We start from the raw sequence: 25,605 nt of genomic DNA, 5'->3' as shown, positions 1-25,605 counted from the left end.
ACTTAATCCAATTTAACAGTTCAGAAATAATAAATCATTGTACTTACCTCATCATCATTGACCAGCTCTTTTTTCACAACTTTCATTGCATAAATACGATCTGTTTTTTTTAATCGCACCAATAGTACTTTGGCATAACTTCCTCTGCCTATTACCCGAAGCAAATCAAAGTCCTGAAGACCTAAACTGGATGAAGCTTTGCCGCTTTCCCTGGTATTCATTGCCTGTCGAGAATATTTACATCAAAGAGTTATGCCTGGAGAAATTTTGCATAATACGTTATATTTATAACACCTGGTTATACCTAAGATGATTTTAAAATATCTTCTAAGTTCTTAATAATTCTTTTCTTACATCATTCCAAATGATATAATCTAACTACACAGGACGTAGGATCAATTCATGAATTGAGGTCAGAGGGATGGTCACAGGAAGTTGAAATCTGAGAAGTGTTGAAGGGTATCTTAAGATCTGACAAAATTTGGGTCTGGAGGCAATGAAGATACATGAATTTAAAAAATGACACTAACTTTGATGACCTGGAGATTGGAGGTACTACTGACAGAAAAACAAAGTGTGCACACAGGATAAGATTGACAGAGCTACTGAGATAATAGGCTTGGTTTTTCATCCTGAAGTTACAAGCTACAATGGGATATCAAGATTAAAGAGTCTAGGGGCACCTGGGTGGCTCAGTGGGTTAAGCCTCTGCCTTCGGCTCGGGTCATGATCCCAGGGTCCGGGGATCGAGCCCCACATCGGGCTCTCTGCTCGGCAGGGAGCCTGCTTCTCCCTTCCTATCTGCCTGCCTCTCTGCCTACTTGTGATTTCTCTCTCTGTCAAATAAAAAATTAAATAATTAAAAAAAATAATAATAATTAAAAAAAGATTAAAGAGTCTACTGGAAGCTTGATATATGACATCTGAACTAATGGGACGACAGAGACACTTTTAGAAGCTATAGACAGAAAACAAGCATGAGACAGCTTAACTAGTGGAAAATATTTTTTTCTACACAGTACCAAGGCTCCTTTGGAATAACAAAATTAGCCTTATAATTCATTTACAACTGGAAACTTAGGCTTCTGGTAATTTATAGAGAAGACTGGAAGATAATCTCTTTTAATGTATCTGCAAAACCCTCTGCATACAATCAACAGATGTACCCATAAGAATTAAGTATGAATTTTCTCAAGTGAAGAGTATCAAGAAAAGCAAAGAGCAAATTTTAAGAAAAACAAGTACAAATCAGAAAAAAAAGTATTATGAAAACTGAAGGAAAGTGATGTTTCAAGAGAAGGGTCATTTACAAAAATCTAGAAATAAAAATCTGATGTGGTAATAAGGATAAATAAAGAGGAGTGAAAGAAATCAGATTAGAGCAGATTAAGAAAGCACAGAATGTTAAGAAGATAAGGTAATCTACAGACTTTAAATGTGGTTAACTGGAAACTGTAAAAGAGAATGACATGGAACAAAAGCACAATACCTTCATACAATCAATAACAGGGCAGAAGCAGAAACCAGTGGTATGTCACCTTCAAAGGATCTAAATACCCTGCTTATCTACAAAAATAGCCTTCAAAATGAAAGTGAAATAAAACATTTTCAGACAAACACAAACTAAAGAAGTCCATCACTAGTAGCCCCTCACTAAAGGAAATACTGAGTTCTTCAAGAATAAAGAGAATCTCATATGGAAGGACAGACATACAGGAAGGAATGCAGAACAAAAAGAATAAAATGTGGATAAACCTAAATAAAGACTATTTAAAAACACCAGTACAGGGCTGGCTGCCTGGGTGGCTCAGTAGGTTAGACATCTGCCTTCAGCTCAGGTCATGATCCTAACCAAAAGACAGTTGTAGCTAAACCAATATAAGACAAAGTAATTATAGCCTACTGTAGTGGGCTGACTTCTAAGATGTCTCCCAATGATCCCCGCCAGCTAGTATTCATGCCTTTGTGTTATCCCCTCCCCTTGGGTATGGGCTGGATGTAGTGACTTGCTTGTAATTTTAAAAATAATGCAAAAGCAATAGGATGTCACTTCTGAGATTAGGTTACAAAAGACTGAGTTCTGTTCTGCTAGCATTCATGCTCTCTGGATCTTATGGTTTACTTGCTCCGATGAAATAAAGTAAGCTACTTTGTTATAAGCTGCCTTATAGAGAGGTCCATGTGGCAAGGACAGAATCCTGTCAACAACTAGGTAAGTATGGAAGCAGCTTCTTCCCCAGTCAAGCTTTGAGCTAATAGCAGTCCTTGCCAGCACCTTGATTGTAGTCTGTATGTGATTCTGAGGCAAAGGACCCAGATAAGTCATGCTTGGATTCCTGACCCATAGAAACTATGACATTATAAATCTTGTTGTTTTTAGTCACTAAATTTTGGGATTTTTTGTTACACAGCAAGTACCTAATATAAGAATTTTAAGGCAAAAAGCATTACTAAAAACAGAAAGGGATATTTCATGATGAAAAAGGGTTAATCCAATAGAAGTATTATGATTCTAAATTTGTATGTATTCAATAACATGGCCTCAAAATATATAAAGCAAAAGCTAACAAAACAAATAAGGAACAGACATATCCACAATGTAACCTTGTGGTTGAGAAAGAACAGTCAGTGAGACAATAGAAATGGAATAACATTAATAATCTTGACCTAAATAACCTGTACAGAACACCATACTCAATAACTACAAAACATACTGTATTAGAAAATATACCAATGTATATGTAACTTAGCCTTCAAGCAAATTTCAAAAAAATTCAAAGGACAGAGATCACACACAACGCATTTTCTGATTTATAGAGGAAGTTAGAAGTTAAAAAAATTTTCCAAATATGTAAAAACCAGTATACTTGAAAATAATGCTCTGACCAAAGAAGAAATCATAATAGAGATTAAGATATATTTTAAAGTGAGGGGCACCTGGGTAGCTCAGTGAGTTAAGCCTCCGCCTTTGACTTAGGTCATGGTCCCAGGGTCCTGGGATCGAGCCCCGCACCGGGCTCTTACTCAGCAGGGAGCCTGCTTCCCTCCTCCCACCCTCTGCTTGCATCTCTGCCTACTTGTGATCTCTGTCAAATAAATAAATAAATAATCTTTAAAAAAAAAGATATATTTTAAAGTGAATGACAAAAAAGCATAAGGAGATAGGGGAGAAACCAATGCACTAGAACAGTAAATAAGCATTCAACAGAGAAGAGCCAAACATTAATTCTCTGAAAAGACTAATAAATTGATACCCCCTGGCAAGAATGATGAAGAAAAAGGGAATGCACAACAAATTTTATCAGGAATAAAAAAGGATGTCATTTCATATTCTCAGAAATGGACAACTTCATGTCAATAAATCTGAGAATTTAGGCTCAGCAAATTCCCAAGAATAACACAAACACAAGACAAAATAGAGATATCTAAATTGTCCCAGATCTATTCAGACATAAACTAGAATTAAAATCCTTCCCACATTGGGGTGCCAGGGTGGCTCAGTGGGTTAAGCCTCTGCCTTCGGCTCAGGTCATGATCTCAGGGTCCTGGGATCAAGCCCCGCATCGGGCTCTCTGCTCAGCGGGGAGCCTGCTTCTCCCTCTCTCTGCCTGCCTCTCTGCCCACTTGTGATCTCTGTCAAATAAATAAATAAAATCTTAAGAAAAAAAAAATCCTTCCCACAAAGAAAACTCCAAACCCAGAGAGCTTTTCTGATGAACTTTTCCAAATACATAAGAAATAATGCAGTCTTACAGGAATTCTTCCTAGGAATACAAAAAATTCCAAAATCATTTTATGACACCAAAACTTGACAATCCAATTTAAAACAGGGAAACTACAGGGCACTTGGATGGCTCAGTTGGTTGAGCGACTGCCTTCTGCTCAGGTCATGATCCTGGAGTCCCAGAATCGAGTCCCACATCCCACTCCCTGCTCGGCAGGGAGTCTGCTTCTCCCACTGACCTCTCTCCTCTCATGCTCTCTCTTTCATGCTCTCTCTCTCTCTCAAATAAATAAATAAAATCTTAAAAAAAAAACAACACACAGTGAAACTACAGGTCAATGACTCCCATTAATATTTAGAAGAAAATAAAAAATAAAACCTAAACTAAATATTGGCAAAACAGATCCACCAATATATATAAGAATTATGTATCATGACACATGGAGTTTATTCCAGAAATGAAAAATAGGTTTAACAATTGAAAATTAATGAAGTTTACATAGGATCAATTCCACAAATGTCATAAAATCTTTTTGATAAAATTCAGTATCTTGTCATGATAAAGAGAAAAATCTTAGCAGACTAGAAACAGAGACAAACTCCCTCATTTTGATAAGGGATAGCTATAAAATAAAAACCTATAGCAAACATCAAACTTATTGATGAAATACTAGATTTCCTCTGAGATATAGAATAAGAGAAAGATAGCTGGTCACCACTTTTTTTCAACATCATTTTGGTCATCTGTAGAGGTCCTTGCTAATTCAATAAGGTAAGAAAGCTACAAATCTGTAAGATTTGAAAAGAAAGGAATGACACTGTTACTCATTGATAAGATGATCATACATATAGAAAATATAAAGGTATCTGTAAATAAGCTATCAGAATTAAGAGGTAAACTTAGCAAAGTGTCAGGATACAAGGCAATTTAGGAAAAAACCTTATTTCTAGATAACAGTATTAAATAGAAATACTGTTGTTATTTTTATGTTATAATAAATAATAATAAAATTTTAAAAATAAATAAAATTTTAAAAATAAATAAAATTTTAAAAATAAATAAACAGGGGTGCCTGGGTGGCTCAGTGGGTTAAAGGCTCTGCCTTTGGCTCAGGTCATGATCCCAGTGTCTTGGATTCGAGCCCCGCATCCGTCTCTCTGCTCAGCAGGGAGCCTGCTTCCTCCTCTCTCTCTGCCTGCCTCTCTGCCTACTTGGGCTCTCTGTCTGTCAAATATATAAATAAAAAATCTTAAAAATAAATAAATAAATAAATAAAGTTAATGTTATAGTATTAAATAGCAGTACAGTATTAAATAGAATATTTTATTTTAAAATAATACCATTTACATCCAATACCTATAGTTCAAGGACTCTGAAAACTATAAAACATTGACAGACTTTAAACACCTAAATAAGTGAAGGAATATATCATGCTCACAGTTTGAAGATTTCATATTGTAAAGATGTCACTTTTTCTGAAATGTATTGATCGGTTTGGTTTATTTGCTTGATTTTTGGGGAAACCAGCAAGCTGATTCTAAAATTTACATGGAAATGCAAAAAGCCAGGAAGAGTAGCCAAGATAATCCCCAGACAGCAAAGCAGACGAATTTTACTAAATCGACTTATTATAAAGCTATAGTGATCATGAAGCACAATACCCAATGATAATAATAAAACAACGAAAAATAAGAGAGAATCCAAAATTAGATCATGTCATGAGCATATAACTGATGAAGAGAGAGCTTTGCAGAGTAATGGGGGAAGGTTTGGCTTTTCAATATCTTCAATAGTGTTGGGAAAAACACATTTCAAAAGGCCACCCAAAATGCCTGGGTGGCTCAGTGGGTTAAGCCTCCGTCTTCCGCTCAGGTCATGATCTCAGAGTCTTGGGATCGAGCCCCGCATCAGGCTCTCTGCTGGGCGCCTGCCTCCCCCCATCTCTGTCTGCCTCTCTGCCAAATTAAAAAAATAAAAAAATTCAAAAGGCCCAAAAGCAGTACCAAAAAGGAAAAGGTGAATGTATTTCACTACCTTAAAAATCAAGAACATCTATTCATCAAAAGATGCCATTAACAGAGTGAAAATACTAGCCATAGAGTGGGAGAATATATTTTCAATATATAACCGATAAAAGGCTAATAATGTCAAGAAATTACAAAGAACTCCTATAAATCAACACACCAAAGACCACTCAATTTAAAAAAAACAGACACCTAACTAAAGATGATACCCAAATGGCCAATAAATATATGAAAAGTTGTGCAAGGAAATGCACATTAAAAAACTGTAATAAGCTACCACTACACATTCAACAGATTCACTAAAATTAAAAAGACAGACCATACAAAGCGCTGACAAAGATTTGTGAAGCAATCAAACTCACACATTATTGGTGAAAGTATAAAACAATACATGCACTTTGCAAAACTGTTTGGAATTATCTACTAAAGTTCAGTTACATGTGACTCAGGAATTCCACTCTTAATTATATACCAAACAGAAACTTTTATATATGTGTGCCCAACTACACTTATAAGAATGTTCATAACAGTATATCGTACCAGTCCCAACTGGGGGGAATAGATAGTAGAATAGATAAATTGAAACAACAGTGAACATAAATGAAATACTACTACATGAAACATGACGGAATCTCACAAACACAATACTGAGCGAAAGAAGCCAGACACAGAAAAATACATACTGTATGAATCCATTCGTATAAAGTTTGGGGAAAAAGCAAAACTAACTCTGGTATTAAGACAACGGTCACTTATAGTGAGGAGGGGGTGTTAGTGACTAGAAGAAAGTACATGAGCTTCTGGGATATTAGTAGATCCTATTTCTTGGTCAGGGTGGTCATTACACAGTGTATGAAAACTCAGTTAGCTATATAGTCATGATCTGCATACTTCACTGTATGATAAAAGTCTTAAAAAGGGGCGCCTGAGAGGCTCAGTCATTAAGCATCTGCCTTCGGCTCAGGTCATGATCCCGGGGTCCTGGGAACAAGCCCGCATCGGGCTCTCTGCTCATCAGGAAGCCTGCTTCTCCCTCTGCCTCTGCTGCTCCCCGATTTGTGTTCTCTCTTTCTCTGTGTCTCTCTTGGTAAAATAAATAAATAAAATCTTAAAAAACAAAACAAAACAAAAAACCCCAAAAACCTCTTAAAAAAAAAAGATGTGCAATAGACTGTTACTTACAAGAAAAAATCTTAAAAAAATATTAAAACTCTTGAGGATACAAGCAAATGAGTCTTTGGTAAAAAAACAAACCAATAAATAACAATAAACAGAAACTCCAAAAGAACAAAAAACTGTAAAAGTGTCAAGGATTGAAAAGAAAGAAATATTAGCAACTCATGGTGTTAGAAGAATAGAGAATTCATTCCTTATTATTAGGAATTTCCTCCTTTGAATGATTGATTCAACCTGTGAACAAAATATGGAAGATGTAGTTGTGGTTACAGAACAGATCGTAAACGTTAAGAACCTTGGCAATGTAAAAATAAATATGCACATAAAAGAGGAAAACCGGAAGAAAGAGAAGGAATGGCTAAAGGAGAGTCAAGGTTATTGACTTACATAGAACAAAAAACTAAGATATGAGATTAAATATGTAATCAACAGATGTACTTCAAGATAATGCAGGAGCAAAGGAAGTAGGTAGACAGAACAACACCGGCCATACACTGATAACTGTTTTATCTGGGTAATGGATACAGGGGCTTTGTTATACTACCCTGTTTACCTTTAATTACATTTTCCATGGTAAAAAGTTGGGGCTTTTTTAAAGGTAACGGAGAGTAAAACATAATGCACCTATCAAACACTGGAAAGAGAAGGGAAAAGGGGGAGGTACTGTGAACTAAACCTTTATGGCCTAAAATATATAAAGTTGGAAAACTGAAAAACTGAGTTATAAGTATTATAGGCACAACTAGAAATGATTAAAAAGAGTTGCCTCTCAGAAGTCAAAGTGGGAGTGGAAGGTGTGAGGCATGATAAATCTTTTTTACTGTAAGATTTTTTTCAAAAAGATTATCATTTTAATTAAAAACCTATTGCTTTAAAAGCTGATAAAATGTTTAATAGAAAAAATAGTAGCAGTCAAGATGCTCAATCATTTATACTTTAAATAAATAATAAGCCCATAAAATGGTAGGATTTATAATGTGTCTTTTCAATACTACCAAGTATTCTAAACCTCATTCTTAATTATACTTTATAGGTTCTGCTATCTTAAAAAGAAATAAGTTATCCCTGTATGCTATTGAATTTTATTTTCTCCTGTTAAAAAAAGAACTTATCTCTTGAGATTTAATTTAAATGAAATGAATAATTAGATTAAATCAGAATAAAACTCTAGCATCATTAAACATCATTTCTGCATTTTTACCATTATGATTTAAAAATCGAAGCAAGTTAATTGTCATGTTTTTTAACTGTCGAGTCTTATTAAAAAGTTGATGATGTAATGTACAATAAAACTAATTATCTTACCTCCTTTTCTTCACCAACTTGGTCCAAACTCTCATGACTTGAAGGATTATACGGAATTACTGAAAACCCAATCCCAAAAAAGAAAAAGGAGAAAACATAGCACCCATTAACTGAGTTTGACTTAAAATGTTTTCATGATTTGATTTAAGTTTTTATTTTGGAATAAGTTTGCATTATTTAAAATTGAGTATCTGTCCTACTAGTAATAAACTGTATGTATTTATGACTTAAATCCTAATCTTTAATGAGAGTGGAGAGCCAAAATCAACTACAACCAAGTACTGATTTTAACAAATATTTTTGGCATTTTAAAAATATTTCTCTTCAGGGCACCTGGGTGGCTCAGTGGGTTAAGGCCTCTGCCTTCGGCTCAGGTCATGATCTCAGGGTCCTGGGATCGAGCCCCACATGGGGCTCTCTGCTCAGCAGGGAGCCTGCTTCCTCCTCTCTCTCTCTGTCTGCCTCTCTGCCTACTTGTGATGTCTGTCAAATAAATAAATAAAATCTTAAAAAAAATTTTCTCTTCTTCACAAATTAATCAGTTCCTTCTATATTAATCAGTTCTATAAGGGTGACTCTATAAACCTTATTCAGTTATTTCAGTATGACTAAGGCACAGAGTTAGGGGGCGTTTGGTTTTTACTCTTCACTTCCTTCATACTTAAAATGTTCGTAACTATGATACCACATAGGTCAAGTAAAGAACTGACAAAGATTGAACTCTAGGTTTTTATTCCTTAAAGCTACTTCAGGCCACACACACACACACACACAAAGCGCCCACGTTTCATATAACCAGCTTCTTGTATGAACAAGAAAGTACATTCTGTCCTTCCAGAAAAACTCCCTCACCTTCCCTTTCTTGATTCATCCAAGATCAGCATACTCTGCCCAATTAATTGCTTTCTAAATTTCGCAGATACATATTTAAGGTTCTGTAAGATCACATGATCTTTTTTGAATTTTCTATACTGTATCTTTTACATAATTTCTACTTCTGATAATAAAGCTTTTAATAAAAACAGATCACCTGAAGAATCAACATGACCCACAAAAACAATATACGTTTTCATTATTGAAAAAGTTAGGTTGCTCAATTTAAAAAAAAGTCTCAGAAGAAATTTATCTGAATCAGAGAAAAGAGTCCTTTATTGTAGTTTACATAGTTGTCTTCTTAAAATGCCAAAGGTATATGTTAAATATTGTGACGGAGAGTACCACTGCAAAATGGGGCTAACTTTTATTTGGGAAGAACATAAATGGTTTCAAGCTTAAGTTAAAGAGTCACCTAAAGAAGTCTTTAAATTATACTTGCTGATGAATGACAGTTCCTGCCAGTGTCATTCTTACCTGTCTGTGCATGGTCTGAATGCATGGATGATTGGTCCATGGGCATCATTGGTTCCTACAAACATTTCCAAAGACACAGTAACTTAGCAGGTTCTTTCTAAATCCCAGTAACACTATAAATTCAGAAACATTATTTCGACGAGACACAGCATATTAAAATTTATACTTGAAAGAATAGAACTTAGTAAATGAAAACTGCATTACTATGTTTAATTATATGAAACCATGCAATATTCCCGTGAATGAGATAACACTAGTCACATTTCACAGATAACAGAAGAAACAGAAAACTAACTTCAGACCATCAATTACAAATCAAATTGAACTTCTATCAACTTTGATTTGTGTTTCTTCTATACTATTCTTCCTATGAGCTCCACACATTCACTTTACATCTTTGGCAAAGGGAGCCTCTAGTCCCTAAGTTCCTTAGTTGAGTCTGAAGATGAGTCTATAAATCTAAAATTTTGTGGGTTTCCCATTTTTCTGAAGATTCTCAAAGGTGCCAGTGACCCAAATAAGGAAAAGCAATACATTCTAGAAACTGACTTAAAAAACTCACTGCCCATTCATTAATCTTGGACCCAGGTTTAACAAATACCAACAAAAAAGGGCAAAGTTGAGAAGGAGCATTAGTTAACACAGTTTTAATTTTTTAAAAAGATTTTATTTTTAAGTAATGTCTACACCCAACATGGGGCTCAAAATCACAACTCTGAGATCAAGAGTCACACATTCTCGGGACGCCTGGGTGGCTCAGTGGGTTAAGCATCTCCCTTTGGCTCAGGTCATGATCCCAGAGTCCTGGGATCGAGCCCCACATCGGGTTCCTTGCTCAGTGAGGAGCCTGCTTCTCCCTTTCCCTCTGCTGCTTCTGCCTGTTCATGCTCTCTCTCTCAAATAAATAAGTAAAATCTTTAAAAAAACAAAAGAGTCACACGTTCTACTGACTGCAACAGCCAGGCGCCCCTTACACAGTTATAATTTTAAGGCTGTCTGGATAGGCTCCTGGATTTTACAATGCATTTAGTGATTATCAATAATCACTAATTCTATCACTCCTTCTGCATTTATAAATTTACACAGGTCATTCCATCACCTAAGAATACTCGAGAATATCACAGTAGCCTAAATAAATTATGTTCACAATTTTTGGCCTAGTTTTTTTTCCCTTAAGATGCGATTTTCACCTCCCTAATGATAAACCCACTCCTGAGCTTAAATGAACTAGCTAAATACTTCTAATACCAAAGAGCGACCAATGTGGAGCTCAGTGCAGGGCTCAATCTCACAACCCTGAGATCATGACCTTAGCTGAAATCAAGAGTCAGTTGCTTAACCGACTGAGCCACCCAGGAGCCCCTGCATCCAGATCTTTTTAAAAATGCATATCCCTTAAGCCAGTAATTTACTTCTGGATTCTTAAGGAAATAATAAGATTTTTTTTTTACCAGAAACTTCATACGATTTTCTTTACAGGAAAATGTAGAAAACAAATCAAATGTAAAATCATGAGTAACAGGTTAAGTAAATTATGACATAGATATGTAACCAAATATTATGCTAAAATTGAAGAGGATATAGACAGATATGGAAAGGTGACCAAAATATAGTTAAGTGAAAAAAAGGAGTTAGAGAACAGTATATATATGATCTCACTTTTGTTAAAAAGTATGTAAAAGAATGAGACCCAAACATTAAGCACATTCTGATAAACACTCCACCTTCTATGAAGCAGTCTCAAAAACAGCCTATAAAAACCAAAAATGAAAAGCCAGGGGGCTGCCTGGGTGGTTCAGTTGGTTAAGTGTCTGCCTTCAGCTCAGGTCATAATCCCGGGGTCCTGGGATAGAGCCCTGCATCAGGATCCCTTGCTCAGCGGGGATCCTGCTTCTCCCTCTGCCTGCTCTGCCTGCTCCACCCCCTACCCCCAACCCTGCTTATGCTCTCTCTCTGACAAATAAATAAAATTTTAAAAAAGAAAAAGAAAAGCCAGAATCTAACTAAACTTCTAGATCCAACTATAATACACAGAAAATAAAAAGGACAGGGGAACATTTTAAACATAACCATAGAGAAGCAAAGAGAAAAATACTGCAACACTTTAAATGACAACATAATTTCTTCTACATTTAAATTTTAAGGGCGGTAGGGGAAGAGAGAGAGAAATGGAAGAATCAATAAGTTGAGAAAATATCTAGGACACATCAGTAAAGTGCAAATATGGACTTCATTTAGATACTGGTTCAGAATGAAAACTAAAAATTTTCACATTTATGAGGCAACTGGAATGTTGAACATTGCCTAGATGAATATTCGATATGAGGAATTTGCTTTTTCGTTTTTAAAGAGACCTTATCTTTTAGATTTGTTTCAAAATAACACAGGATGAAAGCAGGTTACACGGGTGGGGGTACAGCTGAACTAAGACTGGTCATGAGCTGGTACCTACTGAAGATGGGTGACTGGTATATGGAAGTTCATTATACTGTTAGAGTGACTCAAAAATATTTAAAATTTTTCCATATAGAAATTTCCTATATAGCAAAAATTTTAAGTATGCATATAAATTTGTACAGAAAAAGTTCTGGAAGGATATACACCAGAAGACAATTACCTTTAGACAGTAGATTTCACGGGGGATTTTTATGTAATTTTTCTTTATTTATCTATATTCCCCTTTTTTTCTATAATGAACACGTTATAACTGCATGTTTAAAATAGAAAGTGAAAATAAAAATTTTAAATTCAAAATCTCCCCAGTAATCACACACTTTAAATAGCAAACATGAAGCCTCTGATTCTTCTTACCTGATCTCCGTTTAGTGTAGATGCTAAAACAATGTGAGCTATAAACTAATGAGTTTATCTTAAGGAAGAAAAAAAGGCTCTTAAATAGTTCTTCCTACCTCTACCTAATTTAACCTGATGATTCTGTAGCAGATTAAATCAAGAAGTTAGCTACATACCATAAACAAATTTCTAATAACAATTCCAAAACTCACAATATGTCAACTGGCCTGTAAAGTTACGTTCTGTAACAACAGTGCTCCACTGTGATTCCTTACCACCTTTGTATTATAGCCCTCCATCCTAGCAGTGTTACTGAAAATGTTCTATTAAAAAAAGACAGTTGTGTCTTACCGGTGGCATAGAATGCCGCCCACATTCGATGGTGACAAGTTTGTGGCACTTCTTATGAACGAGGAGTTTGCAGTTGATGCACTTATACCCCTGACGTCCAAGTCCCCATATTCGGTCAGTACAGATGGCACAGTGGGCACGCTGGAAAGAGTAATTCAACAGCAATTTATTAGCAAATAAAAAGTCATAATCATTTGCCAAAATAGTGAAAATAAGGGGCAGCTGGGTGGCTTAGTCAGTAAAGCATCTTACTCTTGATCTGGGCTAAGGGCATGATCTCAGGGTGGTGGGATGGACCCCTGTTTGGGCTCTGCACTGGGTGTGCAACGTGCCTGGGATTCTCTCTCTCCAACTCCCTGTACCCCTTCCCACCCCCACTCACTCACTCGCTCTCTCTCCAAAAAAGAAAAAAAAAAAGTGAAAATGAATGGCTTTCTTCTCTAACTTAATTCCCTTCACCAAATGTAACTTTTCTGAAGCTATGATGGTCACAGAAAAATAAACAGAAAAGAGTTATTTGCAAGAGTGAAATTCGCAACCATGTTGTTTTCTGTTATAAGTTCAAGAATTTTTAGTCTTTGCATAAACTCAGAGTACTGAAAATAGTAAAAGTGAATTAAACTTGAAAAGCATTCAGCAGAAAAAGCTACGAAGGACTCCCAAGCAAACATCAACCTTCCAGACTGTTCAGAGGTCAAACCAAAGCCCTGCTCTCTCAAAGAGCAATTCCTAAAGTGATGTGTTCATTTCAAAGCTCTGTTAGTATCAGTGCTGCTGGGAAAAGGATTTGGGGAACCCCAGGTCACAGCTTTTAGTTACATGAATGAATTCAGAACACGGCACTGGTTTTACAATGGAAATAGGGTTCATATTTTGTAGTTATCAAGAGTAGTTAAAAACAAGGACTTCTGGAAATAGACTTCTTTCAAACCTTGGTTCTGCCATTTACTAGCTGTGTCATCTTGGACAAGTTACTTAACCACCCCACACCTCAGCTTTTTCATCTCTAAAATAGAAATATATAGTATCTAACTCATAAGGCTGTTGTAAAGATTAAAAGATTAAATGGGTTGGGGCGCCTGGGTGGCTCAGTGGGTTAAAGCCTCTGCCTTCGGCTCAGGTCATGATCCCAGGGTCCTGGGATCGAGCCCTGCATCGGGCTCTCTGCTCAGCAGGGAGCCTGCTTCCTCTCTTCTCTCTCTCTGCCTGCCTCTCTGCCTACTTGTGATCTGTCTGTCAAATAAATAAATAAAATCTTTAAAAAAAAAAAGATTAAATGGGTCAACAGATGTCAAGCATTTGGAAAAGCACCTGGTACTTAGTAAAAGCTAGATAAGTGGTTTGCAATTATTATTTCTGAAACAGTGAAAGTAAAATCACATTAAAAGGTTTGCAAAATAAACTTTGCTTATTTCTGGTTGTCTAGAATTATAGTAAAAAAGCCAACTTTCTTTTAGCTAAGGTAACTATACAATTCAATCAGAGGTATTTTTAAGAGCGAAAGGAGATGCTATTAAAAATTACCTCAAGATAACACAGATACTGCCCCAGGCAAAATGGGAATGTGTCACCCTACTGACTCCTTTAAAAGAGAAAAGAAGACTACCTTTCTTTCACAGTACGGAGAAAAAAAACAGATATCTCAAGTTATTAACGTTCTACAAACTAAGGTTTACCCTGTTGAAACGCTTGGCTTGGAAAGTGTGTCCATTTGCACAATAAAGCTTTCTCCAGCGGCGTGCACCTCTGCGATAGATAGATTCTAAAGAGATAAAATGTTAAAAAAGGAAAAAGAGCAAGTGTGAATAAAAGTCTTCTTATAATTAAGTCTGTGACCTTCTTTCATGATATTCACTTTAAGAAACAAATATTCTTTTTTTTCTTAAGAAAAAAATATTCTGATAAAAACCTGAAAGTGAAGAAATAAAATAGATTCACCAAGGGATTAATGAAAACAAAGCCTATGGAGCAAAAGTGTATTAAAAATTACTATTAAGGCTTTTCTGTCTTTTAATTTTCCCCCCAATTTTTGCACACTTGGGTGGCTCAGTCAGTTAAGCGACTGCCTTCACCTCAGGTCATGATCTCAGGGTCTTGGGATCGAACCCTGCGTCTGCTTCTCCCTCTGCCCCTCCGTGCCACCCCCACCCCCTCTCACTCTCTTGTGCTCTCTCTTACAAGAATAAAATAAATAAAATCTTTTAAAAAAAGATTTTCCGGGGCACCTAGTGGCTCAGTAGGTTAAAGCCTCTGCCTTCGGCTCAGGTCATGATCCCAGGGTCCTGGGATCGAGCCCCGCATCGGGCTCTCTGCTCAGTGGGGAGCCTGCTTCCTCCTCTCTCTGCCTGCTTCTCTGCCTACTTGTGATCTCTGTCTGTCAAATAAATAAATAAAATCTTTAAAAAAAATTTTCCCCCACTTTTAATTTTAAACAATTTTAAGCCCACAGAAAAGTTGAAAGACTAGAACAATAAATAGTTAATCCTTCATGCAGACTTACCAATACCTAACATTATGTCGCATTTGCTTTCCTCTCTTTTTGTCTGCATCCTTTAAAAGTAAGTTGCAGACATAACATCTCACCCTTAAATACCTAAGTATCCACTTACTGCCTTAGATTAAGGGCGTTTCCCCTAATGCTATTTAACCCTAACACCATTACCATGTCTTAGAAAATCAACATTAATTCAATATCACCTAATAGCTCATATGCAAATTGCCCTATTTGCCCTCAAAGTATCTTTCATAGCTTTCTCTTTCTCTCCAGGATCCAAGCAAGATTCAGACATTGCCTTTGGTTGCTATACCTTTTTTGTCCCTTGAATGTAGGCTGAAACAGTCATGCTGCCATATTTACTGTTTTTTCTTTGTGATGTTGATTTAAAAAAAAAAAAAAAAAGAGTCCAGGTAGTTGTCTTATATTATGTCCTACATTCTGCATTTGTCTGCTTCCTCATTAGAATCAGTATCAAATACTTTTGGCAAAAATAATATATAGGTGATATATATTGCTTGTGGTATCACATTAAGAGATACACTAATGTAGGGTGCCTGGGTGGCTCAGTGGGTTAAGCCTCTGCCTTCGGCTCAGGTCATGATCTCAGAGTCCTGAGATCATGACCTGATCTCAGAGATCAGGGTCCTGAGATCATGACCTGATCTCAGAGATCAGAGAGAAGAAGAAGCAGACAGCCTGCTTCCCTCTCTCTCTGCCTGCCTCTCTGCCTGCTTGTGATCTCTCTCCCTCTCTCTGTCAAATACATAAGTAAAATTTAAAAAAAAAAAAAAGAGAGAGATGCACAAATGTCAGATTGCTGACTCCCAGTTCAATCACTCTTGTTAAAGGCAGTGACTGCTTGTTCTCTTCACTGTAAAAGTACATTTTACTTTTCACAGATGCTCTAAAGGGGACACTCTGCAACCACAAGAATATTATCTTCCCCACTAAATTTTTTTTTTTTTTTTAAAGAGGGGGAGAGGGGCAGAGGGAGAGGAAGAAAGAGAATCTTAAGCAGGCTTCATATCCAGCACTGAGCCAAAGTAGGGCTGATCTCATAACCCTGACATCATGACCTGAGCTGGAAATCAAGAGTCAGAGGCTTAACCAGCTGAGCCACCTAGGTGCCCCTCCCCATTAATCTTTAATCCAAGGGTTTTTGTATTAATACATTTTCTTTTTTTTCTTTTTTTCTTTTTTTTAAAAGATTTTATTTACTTATTTGACACAGAGAGAGATCACAAGTAGGCAGAGAGTTAGGCAGAGACAGAGGAGGAAGCAGGCTTCCCCGTTGAGCAGAGAGCCCGATGCGGGGCTCAATCCCAGGACCCCGGGATCATGACCTGAGCTGAGGGAAGAGGCCTTAACCCACTGAGCCACCCAGGCGCCCCTATTAATACATTTTCTAAACAAACTAAGAGCTTCCATAAGACCAAATCTAGTTGACTTGTGTAATTTTGGTTAAGTCAATCACTATTATACATATTGCCTATTAGTCATTACTATTAATATTCCACAGTGATAGTAAATACTGTAGAAAGATTCCATTAGGTTTCTAAACTCATATTTTAAAGCCAATGTAGCACTGGGTCTACCATTTAAAATTAAGATAGAAAAAACTAGTTGAAATCCTCTAAATTAGAAATCTAAAGATAGCATAATACAGAACCTTAAATACAGATCCTTTTATTTTTATTTATTTATTCTGTTAGGAGTAACCAAAGCAGAAAGTTTCTGTTAATTATATCTTAACCTAGGGGCTCAGTCTTTGATCCATCCATCATTGAACTCTGGCAAAATATTCTTCTCTGAATCCAGACCTACATTTTTCACTACTGCTTCAGGGTTCTACCTACTTCCTTAAATTTCCCCATCTTCCTAAATAGTACATTCAACTCTCTATACAAACATTAATATCTCTTTTATTTTTCTTCACCAAGTTGCAGGAAGAGTCACAGAACTGGGGCGCCTGGGTGGCTCAGTCAGTTAAGCGTCTGCTCAGGTCATGATCCCGGGGTCCTGGGATGGAGCCCCATGTCAGGCTCCCTGCTCAGTCAGGAGTCTGCTTCTCCTTCTTTCACTGCTCCTCCCCCCCGCTTGTGTGCTCACTCTCTCTCTTTCTCTCTCAAATAAATAAATAAAATCTTAAAAAAAAAAAAAAAGAGTCACAGAACTTAAAGTTTTAAAACTATTTCATTTAATTCAAAGGAAAATACTTATCACAATTCTTGTAAAGTCATACATATGTGCAGAAACCACAAGTGAAAAATGAGTAATATCCACAACTAATAAGCTATACAGAATATCAAAAGCAGGGGCGCCTGGGTGGCTCAGTGGGTTAAAGCCTCTGCCTTCGGCTCGGCCCAGGGTCCTGGGATCGAGCCCCGAGTCGGGCTCTCTGCTCAGCGGGTAGCCTGCTTCCCTTCCTCTCTCTCTGCCTGCCTTTCTGCCTAATTGTGATCTCTGTCTATCAAATAAATAAATAAAATCTTTAAAAAAAAAAAAGGAATATCAAAAGCAGTACCTTATGATCATAAATAAGTTTACATATTTAAGTTCCATCAGACCAGATAGTTGTTTGCTCTTTCAGTTCTTTTTACTAATGGTAACTATCAGCCCAGACATTCAAAATAAAACCCCTAACAATTTCTAACTACGCATGCTCAAGTACTTAGAAAGGAAGCATCATGTTACTTTCAAATGTTACACTAAAAAAATAAAAATACACAAGCATGTTTCTTACGTATATATTTGTATGTCTATGTGTGAACACATACAGATGCAGAAATAAAGCAAACACAGAAAATGTTAATAACTGGTCAATGAAGGCAAAGGATATCTTTGTGTCTTTGTTTTCAATGTTGTTTCAACTTCTCCACAGGTTTGAAAATTTCCAAAATTAAAAACTAGGAAGAAACACGACTTAAAATTCACTTAATTTTCCTCTCAAACATTCAACAGATACTCATGTCAGTAACTTGTAACTAAAAACTGCCTGATTTTTATCTGGCAAAAGTAGAGAATTTAGGCAGTTGCTAAGATAGCCTAAATTAGATTGAAGAATGGAAAAGAAATGAAATGGACTAAAAGTTCTAGTTCTGATTTCCTTTCACTTGTGCCTTTATGCCATAAATAACTCTACATTCAAAGATATGAAGTAAATACACACTCACTGTCTTCTCCTGGACATGGCATTCCAGGACGTTCTGGTACACAAGGGAAGACTACAAGAAAAGAAACTAAAATTAATATAGAAAATTGAAAACATACAAATTACACAGAATTTTAAATTCTAAATCAAAAAAATTGACCCAAATTTCAACCTGACCCTCTCTTGACACAAGATATTTAGCATACGGTCAGTAAGATTTTTTTCAAGGGATTGGTTTATTAAGTCTATATGAAAAAAGTTTTCATAAAAGTTAACAGCCAAAATCAAATGCATTAGAAGCTCAAATTATTCATGCTAGTCCCTATTATGTTACTAATTGATTTTTTTGCCCTTAGAAAAATCATTAACTATTTCCTTAAATCTTTGTTGTACTGTCAAGTTTGCTAAAATGAAGAACTAAAACTGAATTAGAAAAATGTATACAGGAACGCTTGGGTGGTTCAGCTGGTTAAGCGGCTGCCTTTGGCTTAGGTCATGATCCCAGTGTCCTGGGATTGAGCCCCAGGTCAGGCTCCTTTCTCGGCAAGGAGCCTGCTTCTCTCTCTGCCTCTGCCTGTCACTCTGCCTGCCTGTGCTCTCTCTCTCATTCTCTGACAAATAAATAAATAAAATCTTAAAAAAAAAGAAAAGAAAAATTTATACAAATATGAACACAAACCATTACAGTTTTTAAAAGATGTATACTGAATTTAGGAAAAAATTTACGGCACTAAGATTACCCAAATCCAAAAAATATACTTTTTATCTTAGGAACTACAAATTTATAAACATGTTAATTCAGGCCATTTTCATAAAGAGGTAGAAAATAAAGACAGTATTTTTATGAACCAGTCAACTATTTGTAGTCTGTGATGTATAAAAGGACATGGCTTAAAAAAAACACAAAGTATGAGAAGCATGGGTCCTAATATATTCTTAAAAGTTGAAATATAAGCTAACTTCAGTTGTGCTATGGTATAAAAATAACAAAAACTGAAAACAAACTGTTTAATACTACTGATCAATCACTTCTTTCAACATTCACTGCAGTTTTATTCTAGAAAGAAATGACTCCAAAAATGGATGACTTCTGAAGTTCTGCTAGGACCTCAACCAATTAGATTACGGATCCCTTAGGAGTCACTATGTCAAACTCTGAAGGTAGAAAATATTAAGCTACTGATTTTTAAAAGACACACTGTGAAGAAAAGTACAAGGGAATAATAACAAGGTGTTGACTCACTATACTTACGGGCGATTTATATTTGTTCAAGTTTTAAAGAGTTCTCTAGGTTTGGCCTCCTAAAAATATTACTTGAAATATTGCCGATGAACTGCAGTGAAATGCGATATATTAAGTGGGTTTTACAGGACATAAAAAATGTGAGGGGTAGCACAGTAGAATGAAAAGAACAGAGACTTGGAAGCGGAATACCTAGATTCTATACCCTGGTCTACAACGCACCATTACGTGCCGGCTGAGTTTCACCTCTTCTTCTCTACCACTAGCCAGCTTGTGGGCCTGCAGATGTTTAACGCAGTAATCTCTATAACTATGTAAATAGTTTCACTGTTAACCCTCAAATAAAAGAAAGGACATTTCAGATACCTTCTCTTTGGAGATCATTATTTGCATACATTACAAAACTGCAAGGGAATGACTCAGGAGAATCCTACCAGGCACTCAATTTTAAATTCTCTCTTAAACTTTGATGTGAAACACTTAAGAGAAGATCAGTTTAATATCCACGAAGGCATACCCAAATAACAAATTTTCCAAGAGTATAAGATGATTGATTTTATTTTCTCTAGCATTTGAGAAACTACTGACTATGAACAGTCACATAGCAATGAGGGTAGAGATTAAGAAAATGACATCAGGATTATGTTTTAAAATGTCAAGAATATAGGGTTATTTTTTTAAAAAATTGGAGCTCTACAAGAGTAAGAAATGACTACTTCTTTACCATGAATCAGGAGTTCAGAATCCTTGTTTAGCTCATAAAGCCTAAAGGCTTCTTCTAACTCCAACTGAGATGATACTGTACACGGGTCTCCTAAAAAATATAAAAAGTAAAGCAAAGCTCACCTTTTAAACCCTCTAAAATGTAATATTTAATACACAATTTTCATTACATAAAATCTTGAGCAAAAACAATTGCCATTATATAAAATCTTGAGAAAAACAATTTTATACACACACACACACACACACACACACACACACACACACAGAAGTATTTGGCAAGGACAAATTTTAGATATTTAGCCAATTCTGTTTTCTAAAGTAGGTAACATAATTCCATTTTTATTTCTATAAAATATTACATGAGGCTCATCAATACCCAATTTGAGACATACAAAAACCATTTAATTCTCAATAACATAGATATTCAGAATACAGCAAACGGAATCTACCCTGACCACATCTGGACTGTTACTACGAGATGACTAATGGCCAGGGACAAGCTTTCTGTTACCTTCCTTTTTAAAGGAGGAAGTGAAAGTGGTTTCACTGCCATAATGTCATCATTCTGTCAAATTTTTCCTTCACCTGTGAGTCTTTCCTCACCCAAGAGGCTCACAAAGAAGCAGCACAGCTACTAGAGTACTCCGGACCTCAGAGAGCCCTGCTTGAGCTCTTTCAAACGTGAATGCATAGTTTTAGGAAACTTACCCACAGAAAGGTTAAGGGAGAAACACCTCCCTAATCAACCAGCCAAAGAACTGAGTCATCCCTGACCAACAGTGAGATGGCACGTCTCCCCAGATGATGGCATTCCTCAATGAAAAAGTCATTTTGATCATAGCTGGAGCCTGAGCTGGGTCCTCCTCATGGCAATGCTTTTGCACATTCCTGTGGTTACACCAAATGTGACCACACACAAGATGCCACCAACCTTATCCAAACCTCAATCACTCTCAGCAGAGAACTATGTCTATTACTCAAGAGAGAAAACTGAAGCCATCTCCTATCCTCCAGTCTCAAAGAAATGAGTGCCTCTGTACCTTTCTCCAACTTGGAGACTCCCTTAAGGAATCTCTTCCTTTTATCTTCTCTGGGCCTTATCCCATTAGTCCCCTTCAGTTCCGTTTTCAATTTTTCTTTCCTTCCACTAGCTCTTCTCAGGCAAAGGCATGTTTGAGTCTCCCTCTCAGCAATCTCCCTCACACTCAGGTTCCATTCTCTTCATTCAGTAGGCACACGTCTCAAGAGCAAACTGAAGACTGAAACTGGAAGGGGTGGGTGAGAAGAAGGGGAAGAAGGATAGGGCCTTTGGCTTTTGACTTCATACTTTTCTTTTGTAATTTTAATCAGAGGTTTACAATCCTTTAGATTTATTAGAAATAGCTTTTCTTAATATCAAGAGTGACTCCACCTTGCTTTCTCCATGTTCCTATCCTCTCAAAATTTCTGCTAACAGGTTTTAGTCCATATGGTCTACTAAAAGTGCTATATCCACAGTCATGAAGAGAGCTGCTAAATCCCCTTTTCTGTCTTTACTCTAATGGACCTCTCTATAGCATCTAACAAAGTTGCCCACTGACTATTTACAGAAACTCGGCATCTAGGTTTCTTTTTTTTTAACTTATTTTATTTAAATTCAATTAGTTGACATATAGTATATCATTAGTTTCAGATATAGAGTTCAGTAATTCATCAGCTGCATATAACACCCAGTGTTCATTATATCACATGCCTTCCTTAATGCCTGTCACCCAGTTACCCCATCCCTCCACCAACATGCCTCTAGGTTTCTAAATGCCATTCTCCTGGTTTACTAACTCTCCTTTTTAACTTTTCATTTTGAAAATTTTCTTTTTCTTTTCAATTCCTTTCCTTTCGTTTCTTTCTTTCTTTCTTCCTCTCTCTCTCTCTCTTTCTTTCTTTTTTTAAGTAGGCTCCACTCCCAGCCTGGAGGCCAATGCAGGACTTGTACTCATAACCTTGAGATCAAGATCTGAGCTGATATCAGGAGTCAGACACTTAAACAATTGAGCCACTTAAGCACCCCTCATTTTGGAAATTTTCAAACATATTACCAAATCTCACTTCCCCCTACATATCCATTCACTTCTACAGTATCATTCTGCATAAATCTCTTTAATTTAAGATTAAAATTCCTTAATATGATCATAATACCATTATAAACCTATAAAGACTAACAAAAACTCACTTTATATAAAATATCCAAACGTAACCATATGCAAAAGAATAAAGTTGAACTTTTATCTCATACCATAAATAAAAATTAACTCAAAATGGAACAAAGACTTAAATGCAAGAGCTAAATCTATAAAAACCCTTGGAAGAAAACATAGGGAGCAAGCTTCACGACACTGGATTTGGCACTGATTTCTTGGATTTGACACCAAAACCACAGGCAAGGGGAAAAAAAACAACGAACATTTCTCCAAAGAAGATGTATAAATAGCCAATGAGCACATGAAAAAATGTTCAACATCATTAATCATTAAGAAAGTGAAAATCAATGAGATACTGCCTCATTGTGATGAGACTACACAAAAAGGGAGAGAGAACCAACTACGCCAGCATCCCAGCGAGCCTCCACATGACTCCAGACCCAGCTGCCCTCTCTGATTGCCACTGCGTGAGAGACCTCTTGTGAGACCAGCAGAGCGAGTCAACTCACAGAAGTGTGAGAGATTTTAAAATAAAGTGGCGGGTTTTTATTTAAAGCTACTACACTCTGAGGTGAGTTGTTATGGAACCAACACCTTACAACCATCTTTCAAGTTGAATCTTGAAATTCTGTGAATCTTTACAAGACCCAGGACAAATGCCACCTCTTCTGAACAGCCCTACCTAAGGATGTAATATTTCACATTTTATGAAAAACCTAAGGATAACCTAATTTTTAATAATGGTTTTATTGAGATATAATTCACAAAGCATTCAATTTACCCATTTGAAGTGTACAGGGGCTGTCAGTATGTTCGCAGAGCTGTCGACTATCAAGAATCCGTTTTAGAACATTTTTATTATTTCCTCCTCGAAAAAGCCCCTTGCCCATAGTGGTCACTCTCCATTTCCCTCAACCTCTCCTCCTATTGCCAGACCTCGGCAACCACTAATCTATTTTCAGCATCTATAGATTTGGCTTTTCTGGACATTTCATATAGATGGAATCATACAATATGTGGTCTTTCATAACCCTCTTTTCTCCCTGAGCATGTTTTCAAGGTTCCTCCATGTTGTAGCATGTATCAGTATGTTAGTCTTTTTTATTAGTGAATAAGACAGCAAATAATCTTTAAGTATTTGTGTATTTGAATAACTTCTCATGATGATTTCCTACAAGTAGGATTGATTAAAGTGTGCCCATTTGGGGCACATGGGTGGCTCAGTTGGTGAGATGTCCTACTCTCGGTTTCAGCTCAAGTTGTGATCTCGGAGTCGTAAGATCAAGCCATGTGATGGACTCCGCATCAGCGTGGAGTCTACTTAAGATTCTCTCCCTATCCTTCTGCATCCCCCCTGCCCCCCTCCCTGCTCGTGCTCTTTCTTTCTCTAAAATAAATCTTTAAAAAATAAAATAAAGTGCCCCCATTTAAAATTTTGACAATTATTCCAAAATTTAGAATGACAGGAACTCCAAAAGGTTATCATATATACAACAGTGTATCTTTCCTAACTCCCTATAAGTAATTATTAAATTTTAATTATCTTCTAATCTGGCAGTGAAAATGTCTTATTTTCAAATCTTTGGTTTTTTTAACTATTAGTAATTTTTTAGCTTTTTTGGTCATTTATGAATTAGCTATCTACATTTCTTTAAGTAGATTTTTCATCTTTTTTTTTCTTTTACCTAATTATTTTATCTTAGAGATACCAACTCTCTGGAAATGTTACAAGTATTTTCTGTCAGCTGTTATTACTCTTATATCTGTGATTATGGTGTTTTTCAACATAAAAATTAGAGTAATTCTTCCCTCCTTACATTTCCTTTTTCAGAATTTTCCTGTTTATTTTTCCAAATGAAATTGTCAGTTTTTAAAAAATCCTATTAGAATTTGGGGGGGCGGTCATGGTCTTTTTATAGATTGATCTGCAGGGAGTTCTCATTTTACAAGATACTTCTTCCTAACCCCATTCATTTAAAGTTTTGCTTATGGAATCCAGTTGTTTTTATTTCAGTTTTCTTTACATGGGTTCTTCACATTCCTTTAAAGTTTACCCCTAGATTGATTGATTGATTGATTTATTTATTTTACCCCTAGATTTAAAAAAAAATCATGTTGTTACTATGGATGGAAGCTTTTCTTCTGATTTATTTTCTGACTGAGTATAATCTACATAAAAGAAAGATTGGTTCTCTCATACATCCAGTCTTTAACTTGGTGTTATTAATATCTTAAAGATGCTAGATAAAAAACAGTGAGTCAAAATGATTCAACCAGGTTACATAGATAAACCATTTTTGGATCAACACTCAATACACTGATAATAACAAGTACTGGTGAGGATTAATCCATATATACTGCTGGTGGGAATGTAAAATGGTGCTGCCACTTTGACAAACAGTCTGGTAGTTCCTCAAAAGGTTAAACATAGTTACCATATGACCCAGCAATTCTTCTCCTAGGTATATATCCAGAGAAATGAAAACATATGGCCACACAAAAAGTTGTAACTAAATGTTCATAGTGGTAGTACTCATAACAGCCAAAAAATGGAAATAACCCAAATGTCCGTTAATTGAACAAGTACTGATATGACACGTCTAGATTAGGCAAATCTATAGAAACATAAAGTTGGGGGCCCCCGGGTGGCTCATTTGGTTAAGCAGCTGCCTTTGGCTTTGATCAAATCCCACATCAGGATCCCTGCTCGGCAGGGAGTCTCCTTCTCCCTCTGACCTCTACCATCTCATGCTCTCTCTCTCTTTCTCAAATAAATAAATAAAATCTTAAAAAAAAAAAAAGAAAGAAACATGAAATTGATAAGTGGTTACCTAGGTCTACGGGCTGCAGTGGGTAAAGAACTTAGGGGGAAATAGGCAGTGAATGCTAATGAGCATGGGATTTATTTTTTGGGTGATGATATGTTTTAAAATTGATTGTGGTGATGGTTGTTTAACTCTGTGAATATACTAAAAACTCCTTTAAATAATAAATTATATCTCAATGAAGCTGTTTTAGAAAAAATGTTTACATAATGCAGCATTTTTATAAATGTGAGCCTGACAGCAAAGTAACATTCTAGTCCAA

General features: G+C 36.2%; 1 protein-coding gene across 1 annotated transcript in view; it reads right to left on the bottom strand.

The window, feature by feature from the left end:
- The window catches only part of PRKCI (protein kinase C iota), a 70,548-nt gene that overhangs the window by 18,576 nt on the left and 26,367 nt on the right, over positions 1-25,605 (bottom strand). Inside the window, exons 3-9 of the mRNA XM_080800271.1 lie at positions 20,340-20,429; positions 18,395-18,445; positions 14,401-14,486; positions 12,725-12,865; positions 9,581-9,635; positions 8,231-8,289; positions 48-224 (exon numbers count right to left, since the gene is read on the bottom strand). Of these exons, the coding sequence (XP_080656397.1) occupies positions 48-224; positions 8,231-8,289; positions 9,581-9,635; positions 12,725-12,865; positions 14,401-14,486; positions 18,395-18,445; positions 20,340-20,429 (659 nt within the window). The remainder of the gene's footprint in view (positions 1-47; positions 225-8,230; positions 8,290-9,580; positions 9,636-12,724; positions 12,866-14,400; positions 14,487-18,394; positions 18,446-20,339; positions 20,430-25,605) is intronic.

This window comes from Martes martes (assembly GCF_963455335.1).
Source record: "Martes martes genome assembly, chromosome: 1".
Lineage (NCBI taxonomy): Eukaryota > Metazoa > Chordata > Mammalia > Carnivora > Mustelidae > Martes > Martes martes.
The sequence above is the reverse complement of the archived record's forward strand: the minus strand, read 5'-3'. Positions and strand labels throughout refer to the sequence as shown.